This window comes from Athene cunicularia (assembly GCF_003259725.1).
Source record: "Athene cunicularia isolate RWA chromosome Z unlocalized genomic scaffold, athCun1 chrZ_part1, whole genome shotgun sequence".
Taxonomy (NCBI): domain Eukaryota; kingdom Metazoa; phylum Chordata; class Aves; order Strigiformes; family Strigidae; genus Athene; species Athene cunicularia.
This window is the reverse complement of record NW_020799142.1, coordinates 32419320-32436208: the sequence shown is the minus strand read 5'-3', so window position 1 is coordinate 32436208 and position 16889 is coordinate 32419320. Positions and strand designations below refer to the sequence as shown.

At 44.2% G+C, this 16889-nt stretch overlaps 1 protein-coding gene across 1 annotated transcript in view; it reads right to left on the bottom strand.

Moving 5' to 3' along the window:
- Positions 1 to 4556: 4556 nt before the first annotated feature.
- HAUS1 (HAUS augmin like complex subunit 1) overlaps positions 4557 to 16889 on the bottom strand; it is a 15260-nt gene continuing 2927 nt past the window's right edge. The window contains exons 2-10 of the mRNA XM_026865854.1: positions 16471 to 16604; positions 13998 to 14172; positions 13246 to 13381; positions 11508 to 11642; positions 10419 to 10542; positions 9563 to 9628; positions 7796 to 7867; positions 5868 to 5915; positions 4557 to 4857 (exon numbers count right to left, since the gene is read on the bottom strand). Coding sequence (XP_026721655.1) covers positions 4777 to 4857; positions 5868 to 5915; positions 7796 to 7867; positions 9563 to 9628; positions 10419 to 10542; positions 11508 to 11642; positions 13246 to 13381; positions 13998 to 14172; positions 16471 to 16604 — 971 coding nt within the window. The 3' untranslated portion in view covers positions 4557 to 4776. The remainder of the gene's footprint in view (positions 4858 to 5867; positions 5916 to 7795; positions 7868 to 9562; positions 9629 to 10418; positions 10543 to 11507; positions 11643 to 13245; positions 13382 to 13997; positions 14173 to 16470; positions 16605 to 16889) is intronic.

The window sequence follows — 16889 nt, the reverse complement described above, 5'->3', positions numbered from 1 at the left end:
TAAGTAGACTTATGATTTGACAGATCAGATTTTTTGATTGCAAGTACCTAAACCAGAACTGAATATCAAAAGAATATTTGGTGTTATACAGATGGTACAAAATGCAACCAACTCACTTTTAAAATAAATCTTGAAACTATTTTAATATATTTAAAGTTCCCTATTAATATTCTGCATCTACTAAAGGATTTATATGAATGAAAAAAAATTAAATACTTTGTCAAAGGAGGACTGAAAAGCAACCATAATGAAATGTTTGCAGAAATAGTTGTTTCTATAGAGCTAGCAAAAATATACAGCCAGAAGAGATTCCATCCACGTATTTTGATTCATTGCATTTTGAGTAAATAGATAGGTATTTCAGCCTTAAATTTGCCTCATGTATTTTGCATTTCTCTAGCATTTTGGTTTTATTTTTCTGGTTTTAAGAACTAAATGTTTTCTCTTAAATAAATCCCTATCCCCTAGCTAATTTGGGGATTAATTCTGATTTTTTCCCTAAAGCAATTACTATTTTGCATATTTGCTTGGTAAGAACAGTATGTCACTTTGTGGTAAAAACGTACTTAAGTTTACACTTGAGATTGACCACTAGTTTTCACATCTAGTGCATAATTTTAATTCCTTTTTTTTTTTCAGGTGCAATTTGGATCCTCACCTTTTCCAGCAGGAGGAATTGAGTGCACAGCGATAGAAGCACACACATCTTCTGCACTTCGTCCGTAAAACCAAGGGCTCTGCAGCTCAGCCCTGCAGGCAGCTGCCCTGGAGCTGTGGGAGCTCCACGTGGAGCTGCCGGTGAGGCACGAGTGCTCTGTGCTTACAGGTGTTCATAGACCAGTGTCTCGAAGCATCAGGCTGGGAGCAGAGCAGCTGGTGTAATCTGAAGTGAGGTCAAAGCAGCAGAGGCCACTCCAGGCATTCATGTCATTCTCAGCTGGGTGATTATTTCATGGTACACAACAGCCAAGGAGTCCAGCTGGCAGACTCCCTCCAGGCTGCCACAGCTCCTCGCCCCCTGCTGCCACCTCCATGGGAACACTCCACAGCTTCCAGGTGTTAAGAGTCAGTCAGAAGATCAGCATTGTCTCAACATTGTCATCAGGGACATGGACAGTGAGGTAACTGACAGCGGCTTGCTTGGCCTTGCCAATCGCTGGAGTGGAATGCGGTGCCAAGGCTCCCAAATGCAGAGCTGTGTGGCACAGCGTGTGGTGCAGGCAGCGCTGGGCTGTTCTCCTGAGCACTGACCATGCGGTGCAGGCGGTGCTGGGCTGTTCTCCTGAGCACAGACCGTGCGGTGCAGGCAGTGCTGGGCTGTTCTCCTGAGCACTGCCATATCAATGAAGAAATTGTGAATCTTAGACCAACTTTGCTTCATTATAATACCAAACCACACCTCCTGGTGGAAGGCTACCTGCCTCCAAGACTGACCACACCTCGGACACCCCACCCCACGTGTGTGAGATGGCCTCACTTGAGAAGGGTGGAGACCCCTGAGGCAGAGGTGGAGCAAGGTGTGTTACTGAGCACAAAAGGATGACTTCTGGACAACGAAAATTGGAAGCTTCCCCACCAAGGACCACAACGATTGACGACGCAGCATCAGTTGGACCCGGGACCGTTAGGACGTCGTGAGATCAGCGGTGGTAGCTATAACCTCCCTCTCTCCTCTCTCTAAAACTTTACTTTTTTCCTTTCTCTCACCCGTCTCTATCGTGTGCCACTTCACGGGCAACAGAATCAAATTTCACTGTTTTATTACTGCTATCCCCTTTGGTCACCTTGATTTTGCACTTTCGAGATCGTAGCAAACGAACCATCATGAGTCCACCGAGTGGACCGTGACACCAGGGCAGAGGGTGAGGCCCAAAACGAGACTTCTCAGCCAAAGCACTCAGGCTGGTGCACTCCTGTCTTGGCAGGACCTCCGTGACGTGTTCCCACGTCAGCATCCCACCCCTGTGCTGGAAAAGCTGGACTGCCCCAACACCATCAGTGCAAGAACACTGCTTGCCCTGCAAGGCACTCTGCCCACACAAACGCTAACTGAAGAGCTGAGAAATCTTACTGATGCTCTCCACTGGCTGCATAAATCTTGTTTATTTGACTTTCTCCATTTCCACCCAAAGCTGAGCTGTCGGACCCAACAACTGGCCATGGATTTATGTTGCATGTCTGCAGATGGCTCAGCTGTGGCACACAGCTCGCCAGCAGCTGCTGGGTATTTTTTTCTCCTCACGTTTCCAACACTGGGGAGTGACACGTGGCTGTCTTTGGACAGCTCTTGAGTCAGCCTGGCCCTGCTGCTGTCCATTTGTGCTCTCTGCCTGTGGATGGAACACAGCATGCGTTGTGGGACAGCAGCAGCTGGAGAGTGGTGCAGCTGCCCTGCAGGCACAAGAGGAGAAGTCTCCAAAAAGGCTGTCAGCATCCTCAAGCCCTCATAAAATCTACCTTTCTATTCCAAACCATGATCAACACTCCCTTGCGTTATATACCCCTAAGTATTTCTGATCTGCTCTTCAAAGCTGCCAAAGCTTGCTTGTCAGGCTGTGACCTCCAGTGCCTCACACTGGCTTTCCTATTAAGTCATTGTCTGATGTCTACCCAGCTATGTTCTGACACCTTTCAAAGTGATGCCTCCTTTCTCCTGCTACAACAGAAAATACCAGATTACACTCTTGCTCCTTCCAGATTCAAAGCCTGCTTTTTCTGGTGAGCAGTAGCTGTACCTGTAGTCATCCCTGCTTTAGATTTCACATCAGTTACCTCTGAGGTAACTTCCCCTCAGCCAGTTTAGCCCACGCATATGGAAGATGGCTTGTCCACGCACTTTGGCCATCTTTTATTTCCAGCCCAGAAGGAATTGAAGGTAAACAGCCATGAAACTAAGGCAACTCACCCTTTCCTAACATCTTGATTTAAAAACCTGAAACTAAACAGCAACTCCCTCCAGCACATGGAAGATGAGGCAGATTTCCATGAGCAGTGGCTCTCCAGACATCCTTCAACTCTTTCCCACCACAGTGGAAGAAATGAGGTGAAGAAGGCTGCAAGGTGAGGAGGCTGTGGCACTTTTTAAGGCAACAGTGTCATTCTAAGCTTGCAGCTTCTTAGAAATCACATCTATACCCAAGGCATGATCCAATACAGACCTCATGATCCTGTTGCTTCAAGGGAGGACATGAAACAATAAAGAATCTCCCTTCCTGCAGACCAGTGAAATCCATTTCTGCAGTAACAGCTCCTGGGGACAGGCACACCATGTTAAATCATTAACACAATCTTTTGCAACTCCAATTGCCAACAGATGGAGCTACAAATTGTCACCGAGAGCACCACTATTTGGACGTTATCCAGTACAAAGGGGCCCAAGTCCATGCTGCCAAATCCTTAGGTGCTGCCACTATTTCTAGGTTTTGATTTTTCCCCATCCACAGATTTTCAGATTTTTGGCTTTAGTACAAAACAACTTCTAAAAGCTGGAGTGTTTAAGGCTGGTGCACTGGTGACACAGAAGAGGACTCTGGGGACCCTTTAGGAAGATGACATTTGAGGTAGAATTGGAAAGGACATCTAGCTTCAAAATGATCACACCCTATGGTGGTTCTGCAAAAGTATTAATGCATATTAACACCCAGAAAGGTATTACTATAAAGCCCTTTTTAAAGCTATTGCTTCACTATCCCTAAAGCTATTTATCTACTTGAATTTGCTTAGTTCTAATTACAGTGTAAGGAGGAGGAACAAGTACTCAACAGTAGACTGGTATCTCTCAAAGCCTTGAGCATGTGCAAGCCTTAAAGGTTAGCACCATGGGCTTCCATTTTCTCAGATTACAATAAAGCTACAGAACCTTAGGAGGATGATGCTCCAACTCACCCGGCTCTCACCTGTGTCAGCAGTACAATTTGGTGACCCGTGAAGCCAACGCTATAACCCATGTGAAACAAGTCAGAGCTCAACCTGTTTCCAGGAAGGTAGACAGCCATCACACACGCAAGAAAATCCCCTTTGTGGGCTGTCTCAGATGCTGTAGAGCTTTAGAAGGCAACAGGAACTAATACCCTGAGCCCTAGATCACAATTTCCATATCATTCTATCAAATCCCTGCTGAAGATACTGAAGAAAAAATTACTGTTCACTTCCGTTTCAAGAAAATGCTCAAACTACGTAGCACTCCAGACAAAAGCCTAGAACTCATCTTCACAAACTTGGCAAACATCAGACATGCTATGAGTGGAAAAAAAAAATTACGTGTCCAGCAAGCCTGATATGACAAGAGCAAACAAAACAAGGGAGCAAAAGCCAACAATTTAGTAGATATAAAGAGAGCGTGTCATCACCGTACTTTCTCAAAGACTCCAGGAAAAAGTACAGTCCAGAGTCTGGCCAGGGAAGAAGAAAAAGAAAACCAGATTTCCTGATCAGTTCAACTCTATATGGTAATGGTTAACCAGATCCTGACAGGGACATCTCCTGGTGAAGGTGCCATCTCGAGGCCACTTACAGGTGTGTATTACGTATGTAAAAAGAACTGAGAGAGAAAACAGTAAGTTTGGGGGATATTTTATGAAAAATAGGTGATGTTTACAAATAGAAGGCTACATGAACTACTAAAAATGAACATGCTTGCTGGAAGGTCCCAAGTGTGCCATCCAACAGCAAGAAGAGTAAGGCAGAAAGCTGCAGAAGTAGAGTAAGAATTCCAAAATGGTTTAGTAGTGCAAATAAATAGAAAACAGAAGTCAATCTTCTGCCACACAGGCCACTTCAGTGGAAAATTCTGCCAGGCTTTGGCAGCTGAAGACTCAGCATTTCAATCTCCTTTGAGAACTCTGCCTCTGCAGCATCCTAGCGAGAGAGAAAACCAAGAAGAATCAGTGATCAGGATACAGTTTTCTTATGTTCTTGTTAGACAAATGTAGCTACGATGATCTAACCTTGAGATATTATTAGCACTGATTAACCCAGATATCAAACCGGAAGCTCTCACTACTGCATATGGCAGTAGTCTCTGTAGACAACAGCAGAGAAATCTCCAAAGCAGCTCAGTCACCTTCAAACTGTACCCCAACGTGACATCAGACACCTCCAAGCTGAACGGGTACTCTCCAGAGGTGAGTATTCTGACCGGATAAAAGCCTCAAGCTGGGAAGGTAAGCTTGTATTTCTGAATCAAAATCAAGTGACTTACCAACCTGAGCGGTCCCATCTGAAAAAGTACAAATACTCTCAAACAACTGTGATTTTTTGATCACAGCTTTAGGACTTATCACTGACTACCCTGTGCTTTACCTATGAGCGAGCATACAGTAGCACAAAGAAATAAAGACAGGTTTTAAGCTCAAACATGGCCCAGCTCACTCAGAAAAGCTACGTATGAACTTCCCAAATGGCTTTATAGGAACGTTTCCCAACAACTTTGCCTGCAGACTAGACAAGCATGGATGAAATAGGCATTTCCTAGGGGAAGGTCCCCACTGCAGTCTACAAGGCAGCTCTTAAATAAAATACAGGCCCCCTCAGAGTTCAGGAGCAGCAAGGAAGGTTGTGGGACCAATGAGCTGCAACACAACCCACTGAATAAGCATTCTGACAGGTGAAGCAGACAAAATCCAGAGGGATACAGATACCTAATCCCCACTGATACCACTATGCCCAGCTGCCTTTGTAGCTTAGAAAACATTCCTCCACCAGTTCCTCCTACCAATATGCTCAGCTTCTGCCTTACCAGAGCAAAATCTCCCTCTAGAGATCATTAAGACTACAATCTGAGGTAGATGAATCCACAACCAATTAATATATATAGCTTGTTTGGAATGACAGCAGTTATCTGTGAAATATGTGTTAAAAAATCTTACCAGTTCTTTTTTTACTTCTTCAATCTTCTTGTCTACAAAGTAAGAATTCTGGTGAGAGAAAATGGCATAGAAATTAGTATTTCAGTTGGAAACACAGAGTCCCTGCATCACTGCAAGAGTCTAATGATGTGCTGCAGGGGAATTCAGGGGTAATGAAATCAGTTTTGCATACACCCTTCATACATAAAAGGTACTGACATCAAAAGCCTAGCATCAGTTTGGTTTAGGCAATCATGTATTTTTCAAGAGTCTGGTATCACCTAAAGTCTAAAAAAAGCCTTAATTTTTAGCAATTTCCCAAACCTACCTATCAAGGAACTGGATTATAAACATATCCATGCATGAATCTTCCAAAGCACAAGAAGCTTGCAAGGATGAATCGTCCTCCCTCATTCTGCCTGCACCAGAAGTGAGGCATTGGGGCTCTCCTATCTCCACTGACAGCAAGATGGGAGGGAGAGGGGGAACTGGAGAACCTAATCCAATTGGAACATCCTGCTTCACTTGAGGAAAGCAGGTGGCTGGCTCTTGGAGTAAGATGGATTCAAAAGAGAAGCAGTCCCACCCCTCTCCCTTCATCCTTTTCTTTTAGGAGGGAGACAGCAGCAGTTGTGGAGGGTGACGTGTTGAGAGGCAGGAACTTGATGCAGGGGCTAAGGGGGTGAAGAGAGAAGCATGGCCCAGGAGAAAGGTCCCTTGTTCATAATATGAGAGATCTGATTAACTGCAGTTTCTGTGTGATGACCTTTGGACAGGTCGCTCTGTTTCTCTTGGACCTCTACACCCCATTTATAAGAACTGGAATAAATCCTTTTCACCTCTTTCACAGTCAGGTCTGAGGCTAGTTCTATTAAAGCCTGTGGGGTGCTCCGATGAGGAAGTAACAGGGGCCATATCAGGTAACTCAGATACAAAACTGAACTAGACAGTTACAACTACTTAATAAAACCAAAACCCATTCAACTATTCACACTCCAGGATTTGCTATTTCTCCCAAGTGACAGAAGTATTTAATACTAGTCTGTAAAAGCAATGGCAATCTTCCAAAGGAGACCGGAAATACTTGGGTTTGGTAGTCCCAAATATCACAATGGCAATGTACAGACATTATACAAAGCCAAGGCCTTCTGTTTCATGCACTAAAGCCTTGTTTACCCATGATTTCTTTAAGCCACTGTGAAGTTGTTCACGAAATAACCCTTAACTGAAACAGTCTTTTGTAACAGGTGTTCTAATTTGAAAAGAGTAAAACTCTTTTTATAAAAGATGCTTCCCACAGCAGTAACTCCTAGCACAGGGACCAACAGTGACAGTAGCCAAAATATAAAATGAAGAAAAGATACACAGACAGTAGTCAAAACTACTATTTAGTAACCTAAATGAGAAACTTGCATTTTCAGAGAGCTGAGTACCCAGCACCCTCAGGAGAAATCAAAGAAAATGATGGAGCAGCCAGTAGTCATACATGCTAGAGTACTTTTTTGGGGGACAACACCTACATCTGGCTATTTCATCATAATCGTTCAAATCTTGCTCAGAGTTCCAACCTCTGCACAATGTGCTCTGTCCACCATATCGACAGCCTGATGACAGGTGTAGCCAGTATATTGGTAAATCTCAAAAAAAAAATGTTATACTAAGGAATTATGTTTTCTTCCACATTTGTCTAATTTCTAGCTAATTCACCTTGAGACTAAAGTCACCCAGAAAATCTGTGCATTCTGTTAGAAGAAAGTTTGCCTGGTAAGCAAACTTAATTTCTTGGATTTGATTAATACATAGATAGCCTTCTGTTTAAGTCTTCTGTTCACGTTGTTAACAGACCTATAGGACTGTCCACCAAAACCATCACAACAATATCCAAATTCTGAAGTCCATTCAAACTAATCTGATGGCAAATACAATATAAGATTGGAAAAAATAATTACAGGAGTTAAATCTAGGTAGAAGTCGAGTTCCTTCTTCAAAGCCGTAACTTCATCCTGCATTAGAGTCACGTCCTGCGAAGAGAGCAAGGCAGATTAGGTTATATAGTCTTACTTGTAGAAGTGATGTACATCAGTGAAACAGATCCAGTTACCTACAGCATTTCAGAATTCATAGATATTAGCGACAGCTTTCACGATCTTTCTTAAAAACCATGGAAAACTAAAGATCTGCTATTCATTCAGTTATCAATCAGTCACACCCCGTTCAAATTTTACACAGAAGTATCAATTAATTTTCCTTCGTTCTGAAGGAAATATACCTTCTCATACAGTTTCATTTTAGATACCTTTTTGTACAGTATAACCACCTGATCTCACCTCCCTAAGAGGGGATTTCAAATGAGACTCCACCAGACATAGGACTGTCACTGTAGGCCAGAGAGAGAGCTGAGCCCCAAGGAAGGGGACACATTCTCACACCTATGGCTTCTGTATGAAAACAGTTTTGCAGGTGCAGCAGCAGAAAGTCTCCCCTTACACTTCGCACAGCTTTGCTCTGATTACCAGCGAAATAATTTCTCTTTGGGGCTGAAAACTGAGCACCTTCCACAGTCCTCAACTCTTTCAAAGTGAAAAACAAAGCACTCCTGAAAGTAGTTTCTGCTGCCCAATTCATTGAGCTCTTGGCAAAGCAGATATAGAAGTGTCAGGGAGTCAAACCTGCCCTTATGCTCAGGTTTTAGAAGATGACAAGTCTAGAAAATTGCCTATGACTTTTGTATGTAAAATTCCAACAGAAATTATTTTTGGTTAGTACTGTTCTGAAACACTGGGCCATGTAAACACTGCCACCCAGTGCTGGTTCATGAGAACGACAACGTAAGAATCCGGAACCCTATTTTCACGGGTTTTAACTAACATGCAGAAAAAGCTATCAAAAGAAATGGGGAGAAAAATTAAGTTCTCATTATAGTAATAACAAATAATATTAAAGCATGGGGAGTGCAGACAGAACAACACAAATACATGTTACATGTATACAAATGCTTCAGCATGAAGCTGGAAAATCTATAGTTAGTAACTCAAGGACTGTGCTTCTTCCTTTAACAAATTATCCCACTGGGCTTACAATGTAGCTGAAAAATGTTGTATTTGAAGACACAAGAAAAAAAAACACACCATGGTTGAGAATTTAGGTTTCACTTGACCTCCTCTCCTTGCTCTGAATTGTCTGAAAGCAGGTTTATTTCAAACAAACTTGAAAGAATCACCTGGGTCATACTATCAAGTAATTGCAATACACAGGTAGCCACGAAACAGCATATAGTCCACAGAATATCCAATGTGCTTATAACATGGATCACACCTAGAAATTCTCTAGTAGGCTATATTCCCAATTACAGATGCATAAGGAAAAGAGAGGGGGAAAAAATCAAAAAGGCAACCAAAAAAAAGGATTCCAACTGTTTCCCTCAACCAGTTCAGAATGAAAGCTTCTTCCCAAGTCCAAAACAAGCCCATATCTAACCCTGAGGAACAGGTACCACTTCAGCACCTGCAGATGCTTCTCAGTTTCTGGGAGAGACAAATCCATCCAACACACCCTAGTTCAGAGGTATCCATCTACAGGATTTTTGTTTGTGCTTCTCTTTACCATTAGTATTTGTCCGGGTAACCAGATAGCAAATTACATCTCCTGAAACCACCCCATAAACTAGCCTGGTCTGTACCACTGTAGAAACATCCCTCTTGTACCAAAAGACTCACCTTAGACAGGTTCACGAGTGACTCATGTGTCTCTGCTTGGTCCAAGGCCCTGGTAGCAAGCTGCTTCTGCAAACAGAAAAGGATTCATTCATAACTGACCACAAAATATAGCAGGAAGGAGAAAGATTTTACTATTTCCCTAGGTTTCGATCTAAACAGGCAAACAAGAATGCAGTTTGTCAACAACAGAAATGTATGTGATTTGAACCACAGGTATAGCTGGTGTATGAAATCAGCTGCTACTAAAATCTGTATCAACAATAACAAGTCTTTCCAGAAAACTACTGTGAGAAGAGCACATGACAAGGCTGGGAAGAGGCTTCTCAGTAAGATGTTATTAACTCTTAATACAAGGTTTTCCATCTGGTATTTGTCAAGGTATTGGACAGCATCCAAGTGTGAAATAAAGCATTCACATGTCATTCATCAGTAGGAAAAGTGAAAGAGAAGACAGCACAACTTCTGCCTTCTGTGTTTAATCATTCATTAATTTAAAAAAACAGCTATATTCAGAATGGTGACACAATTTACCTCAGTGGATGAGCTGCTCTACTGGTAGCTGTCTCTATACTCTTACACGACAGCACCTCACAATAAGCACAAGGCAGTCCGAACTAAAACAGTTCTCAGTGAAAGAAGAGAAAGTGCCCTTGCATTGTTTATGGGGTGTCCTGGGGAGAGAGCATGAATACAGCAGGACAACTGAAGTGTAGTAATATGTCCTGTTAGTACAGGACCTCTGGTCCTAGAGTTCAGGAAGCTCCTGGGATGTCTCTGTAACTAGAATTTTGGGCCCAACCAACCATGACTAAGCCATCCCATTACAATGTCTTGTTAGAAAATCCCTTCCATCTACCTGAGCATCATTGATCTCCAATTCTAAATGGCAACATTTCTTTTTCATGAACAGCGCATCCTGCGACACACTGTCATCTCCAGCCTTGTCTGCTTCCAGAAGTTCATTTACATTTTTAAGATCCCTTTAAAAAAAGCACAAAAAGAAACAAACTTTTACATTCAAAGAGACATCAGTATACAAATACTGCTTAATTATCAATGCTCAAGCTCTGTAGTACAACCAACATGAGAAGGGAGAGAATGAAGAAAAACTTGCACTTCCCTGTGAGATTACCCAGTGGAAACATCTGGAGATGTTACATCCAGAGTCCTAAAGGCTAGGGAAAAAGTCCAAGGGGAAAGCCATCTGCATAAAAGCAGAAATCCCTGCATAATTTTCTAATTCAGTTAAGAGACCTGCTATGCAAACTAAACAAGATCACAGAGGGGGCCCATGGCAAACCTGCACAAAACACATAGGTCTGGTACCTTTGCTATAAGCAGCACCAAAATTACAAGTTTAAAAGACAAACCCAAGAAAATAATGAGACTGGAAGGGTGCTGTGGAGATCATCTAGGCCAATTCCTTCTCAAGGCAGGGGTTGATTATGCTATGCTTGGCAAAGCACTTCAGATTACATCCTCTAGGGAATAGACTTGATAAGAAATTTTTTTTTTGTTTTTTTTTTTTTGTTTTTTTTTTATTAAGTCTCTTACACGCTCATTAAAGGAAATTCTTACCTGGGAACAGTTTTTGTTTTGCGTGGCTCCTTCACTCTGACTGCAGAGCCCAAGCTAAATATGGTAAGAAAATGAGATTTGCCTTCAACCTCAGATGAAGGCAACTGATGGAAGATGCCAGCCCACATCTGAAAACTGCCTGTAGACCATTTTTTGGTTTAAAATAATGGATTTGATGGTACCTCAAATCTATTTTGATTACTGAATGTGTCCATAGCACATGGCTATTGACACATACTTCCAAATACGTGGATTAGAGAAAACCCTGAAAATTCAGTTATGCTTGTTAGTCATCACAACCAGTCTTCCACATTTCACAGATCAGCAGTACTGCTTACATCTTTCCCTTTTCTCATCCATTACTCACTCATTTAACTTCTTTTCCAGCATCAGCATTTCAGTTAGTTTTGTCCCGAGTCTCCTCAATTTCCATTGTATTTTTTTGTTTTTCAATTTTGTTGCATGCAGCTCTGAAGACATGGCATTGATGGCACAGAAGAAGCTGGTGAAAACAGATTCGGTGGGAATGCACAGGAGTCAGCTCTTCTGAAACTCAGAATTATTATTATTTTCTCCACACTTTCTACAAATTACTTTTTTTTTCTCCTCATATTGTGAAACATCAGATAACTGCCAGATATTTTAAAGGAGAAAAGTAAATAAGTCACTAAGGATATTTGCTTCCCTTAACTAATAAAGATTTCATCTGGAAGGGGAAACACCCCAGCAATTCAAGTAGGAGGAAGTGAACAAGACCTGGCACTCCAGTGAATATAACCACTGGGTTTGGTATGCTCAGATGCTCCCCTCCTAACTTGCCACACTGCCTTTGAGAGAAACTCTATTCAATCCCTGAAAACACATGTCTCCGAGACATACCCAGCAGTATTTTAGTCTCTTCCTGTCCAGGTTTTGGCTGGGATAGAGTTAATTTTTTTTAATCCTTCTTAGTAGCTGGAATAGTGCTGTGGATTCAGTATGGGATTTGATGTGAGAAGAATACTGATAAAGTACTGATGTTTTCAGTTGTTGCTAAAAGATCAAGCACTTTTCAACTTCTCATGTCCTGCCAGTGTGCAGGTACACAAGAAACAGCCAAAACAACAGACCCAAACTGTCCAAAGGAATATTCCATATCATATAGCAACATGCTCAGTATACAGGTAAGAGTTGATTGGGAAGCTCACTCTGGCTTCCAGGATTGTGGTTCTCTGGGATCACTAGCTGGGAATGGGCTGGGCATCAGTCAGCAGGTGGTGAGCAATCACATTGTGCATTACTCGTTTGTATTTTCTGTTATTTCTGTTATTCCTATCATCATTATTATTTCAATAATTAATTTGGTTTTATGTCCACTTACAAGTCCCCTTACCCCTCCAACTCTCTCCCCCACACCCTGGGGGTGGGTAAGCAAGCAGCTGTATGGTGTTTTGCTGCCAGCCAGGTTTCAACCACAATTCCTCTTGCCAAACGGTTTAGTGCAGCTTGACCCTCCAGTTCAGGAGAAGAGCCATAAGAACCAAGCTCCTGAACACTGCATAAAACTTTGATTCCAAGACAGATTTTGGCCCACCCTTCCTGCCAGTGCTCAGCATGAACGTGCTGTGTTATGGGTCAAAGCCAGGCTAGGGAGAGGGGCCCAGGAAGACCAAACTAACAGCTGCCATTTCTCTGTGGCTGAGAAAAATCTTACATTAACAGAGGTCAGAGAAGAGCAGGAAGAATGAGAAGCTGTGACAGAAGACCAGTTACAGTTCCCCAGTTCTTCCCTAAGCAGTATGAAACTTGCTCTAGCTTGTGCTACCTGACAAAACAGTCTGAGAGGCAGCATGCTGCATCTACTGACCACAAAAGCACAGGCAAAAAAGGAGGGATTTAACTCTGGTCGAGGCACTTCTCAGGCTTCAGAGCCTTCCTCTGCTGGGATAATCAAGAGTTAGAGCTTTCTGCTCAGTTCCTGTGTTCACTAAAACTGCCAAAGGGGTGCAAAAGAAGGTAGACCAGTAAGATTGCTGGTGTGAAAGTCAAGTCTGAAACTACTGAATTGAAAAAACAGAGGGAAACAGCACAGACCATCACCCCTGATGCACAGTGGGCAGAATTACCTGGCAAGAGAAGTGTCCTTTGTTTTAAGTATCACTGCGCTGTCTACCAGGACATTGAGGTTGTTGGTGCCTTCCTCGGACAGATTGATTGGGGAAATATCCAGGGCTTCTAAGAGAACATCCTGGAAATATTTAGCTGGAAAACAAATACAACCCCAAATAGTAATTTTTTTTCATTACTGTTCTTTTAATGCTTAGATGGGACTCTTCGTTTAACATATGCTAAAAATGTATTACAGTCCCCTGAACCACTCACCTGCTCCAAAAAAAATACATTATCAAACACTGACTCTAGACAGCTTGAGCATAATTTAATCACCTCACTGTTGTTTCAGATTCCTCAAGCGCTTTCCTTAACAGTGGATTAGCATCAGCTCAGACTTTTACATCAGCTGTAGGGTTGCTTCCCTCTCTATCTAGCCAATATTTCAATGCTGTGCTACTCAGTCCAGCAGGCTAGGGGGTTTTAACAATTAATCTGCTTGTTCATATTTACAGCCTGCTCAAGACGGCTTAAAAAAATTGCTCTTCACCAACCTTATGTCACCATGAATTTTGCTGAAAGGCAAGTACAGGATGCATTGTACTAAAAGCTATACCAGAACAAAATCTTAGTTCATTCCAACTATTTTATATTATATAATATTATATATTATTTCATATATATATTTGCTATACGATTTTAACAATCTTCAGGGTCACTAGGAAAAAACTAACTTTGATGAAACTGAGAACCTGAGCTTCAGACTTACTTTCGTTGTCATATTCTGTTGCCTTATGCTTCATGGTCTCTATCAGCAAAGACACATCCCTGTCTCTGGCTTCACTGCATTCTGCGAGATCATACAAGATATCAACTGTCTGTGTATCCACTTCAAACACTGGAACAGCCTCATCCCCATGTATCTTCTCTAGCCATGTAGTAAGCTGCCAGAGAAGGGAAAAAAAAGAGTAAACGGTCAAGTGAAACGACAGAAAATAGCTGACAGATGTGAGAAATGTAAAGTGCTGCAAGCTCTGCATTCCTAAAGAATAACTTCTACTACATCAGCTGAAGCATGGGTGGGAAAAGGGGTGACAACTTTTTCCCTTCTTCAAATATCCTCTGTCGTTTAGAAAACCATTTCCCTGTTAATCTCCCTCATTCCTCTAGACACATGCTAATCTCCAGGTGACAGAATTTTATCTTTTTATTCACATGACCTGTTTGCTACAGACCCACTAATGATCCAAGAGATGTTTAATAGGCAGGTGATGAAAACTGCATTAAAGCAGTGTGGGATAAAACTGCCTAACCCATGATCACTGGGAACTGTCCCAGTATGCAGGCATGAGCCCTACAGAGCACAGTTTTTACCACTGAAAATGTAAGAAATGGGAGAGATCAATGCAGTGCTCTCAGGTGGTATAGAAAGATTAGATTATGATTGATGCTTGAACACATGGAAGTTCAACACCGAGATAACAAAATATCTAAAGCTATCTAAGAAACCTGATGGAAAAGGACCCAGCCTTATAACTTAAAAAGACATTTCTTTCTACTATGTCCTTCTTTATGCATCCAGCATACCAACATCTCAGCTACATACACTGTACACAGCAAACATCACCATTAAAAATTCTGAGGAGAAAACCATCAAGCACTTAGAAGGAAACAATACTGATTATATGTAAATGAAAACTCTTTAATACTGCAAGAAAGCCAAGATTGTGAACGAAGGATGGATTACATAGAATCATACCACAGACTGGTTTGGGTTGGAAGGGACTTTAAAGCCCATCCAGTCCCACCCCACTGCCCCAGGCAGGGCCACCTTCCACCAGCCCAGGTTGCCCAAAGCCCCGTCCAACCTGGCCTTGAACCCTGCCAGGGAGGGGGCAGCCACAGCTTCTCTGGGCAGCCTGTGCCAGGGCCTCACCCCCCTCACAGGGAACAATTTCTTCCTAATACCTAACCTAAATCTAACTTATTTCAATTTAAAACCATTACCTCTCATACTATCCGCCCAGCCCCCCACCCCCCCCACCCGATCCAGAGTCCCCCTCCCTTTCCCGCAGCCCCTTTCAGCCCTGGGAGGCCGCTCTAAGCTCTCCCCAGAGCCTTCTCTTCTCCAGCTGAACCCCCCAACTCTCCCAGCCTGTCCTCACAGGGGGGCTCCAGCCCCCCAGCATCTCCGTGGCCTCCTCTGGCCCCGCTCCAGCAGGTCCGTGTCCTTCTGCTGTTGATGCCCAGAGCTGGACCCAGCCCTGCAGGGGGGTCTCACAGAGCGGAGCAGAGGGGGAGAATCCCCCCCTGGCCCTGTGCCCACCCTGCTCTGGGTGCAGCCCAGCACACGGGGCCTTTCTGGGCTGCCAGCACACATTGCTGGCTCACAGGCAGTTTTCCACCCCCCAACCCCCCCAAGTCCTTCTCCTGGGGGCTGCTCTCCAGCCACTCCTTGCCCAGCCTGGATCTGTGCTTGGGATCGCCCCGACCCATGGGCAGGACCTTGCCCTTGGCCTTGCTGAACTCTGTGAGGCTTACACATCCCGCCTCTCCAGCCTGTTCATGTCTCTCGGGATGGCACATCCTTTCCCTCCAGCGTGCTGACAGCACCACACAGCTTACGGTGAACTTACTGAGGGGGCCTCGATCACACTGTCCATGTCACCGACAAAGATGTTTATTAAACAGTGCCAGTCCCAACACCAACCCCTGAGATACGGCACTCCCTCCAGTGAGAAAGATTTGAAAAGCGAAAGATCTTCATAATCCAGCATCTTAAACCAGCAGGAAGGTTATACTTAAAGGTCTGCAAGCTCAGACTGTTATCTAGTAGGTAGTAGTGGACAAACACAGATTTCGCTGATGAAAAATCCATCCAGCAACCACATCTCGCCTGTCCCCTAACCCTCAAAGGGGCAAGAAAGCGACATGGGCCCCTTTCTAGAGTTAAACCGCGCACACAGGAGCGCCAGACGGGCGGACAACGGCCAGGCCTCTGCAAAACCTTCAGCGCAACCATACGGATACCCCGTAAGAAAGGACTGAGGAAGACACTGCCGGGAGAGCGGGACGAGGGCTCCGATAAAGCGCAGGCCCCCCCCCCACTATGCCGGGCCGGCCGGGAGGGAGCAGGCACAGGGCAGTTGGGCCCGGCCTAAAGGATGGCGCCACGGCGTGTGTCCTCCCCTCGCTCCCGGAAACCCCGCACCGTGAGAGCCGCGGCACAGCCCGGCCGTTACCCGCCCGAGCTTCTCCTCCACAGAAACAGCAACGGCCTCCGGGTCCGGGTTCTGGTCCTGTTGCTGTCCTTTTCCCTGCTCTTCTTGTCCTCCTTCTTGTTGTTGTTCTTCGCATTCCTCCAGCTCCTCTTCCCCTTCTCGCCCCTGCCCCTGCTCCTCTACAGAAGCAGCAACAGCCTCCGGGTCCGGGTTCTGGTCCTGTTGCTGTCCTTTTTCCTGCTCTTCTTGTCCTCCTTCTTGTTGTTGTTCTTCCCATTCCTCCAGCTCTTCTTCCCCTTCTCGCCGCTGCTCCTGCTCCCCCTGCTCCCGCTCCCCCTGCTCCTGCTGCTCCGGCTCCCCCTGCTCCCCCTGCTCCTGCTGCCCCGGCTCCCCCTGCTCCCGCTGCTCCTGCTCCCCCTGCTCCCGCTGCTCCCCCTGCT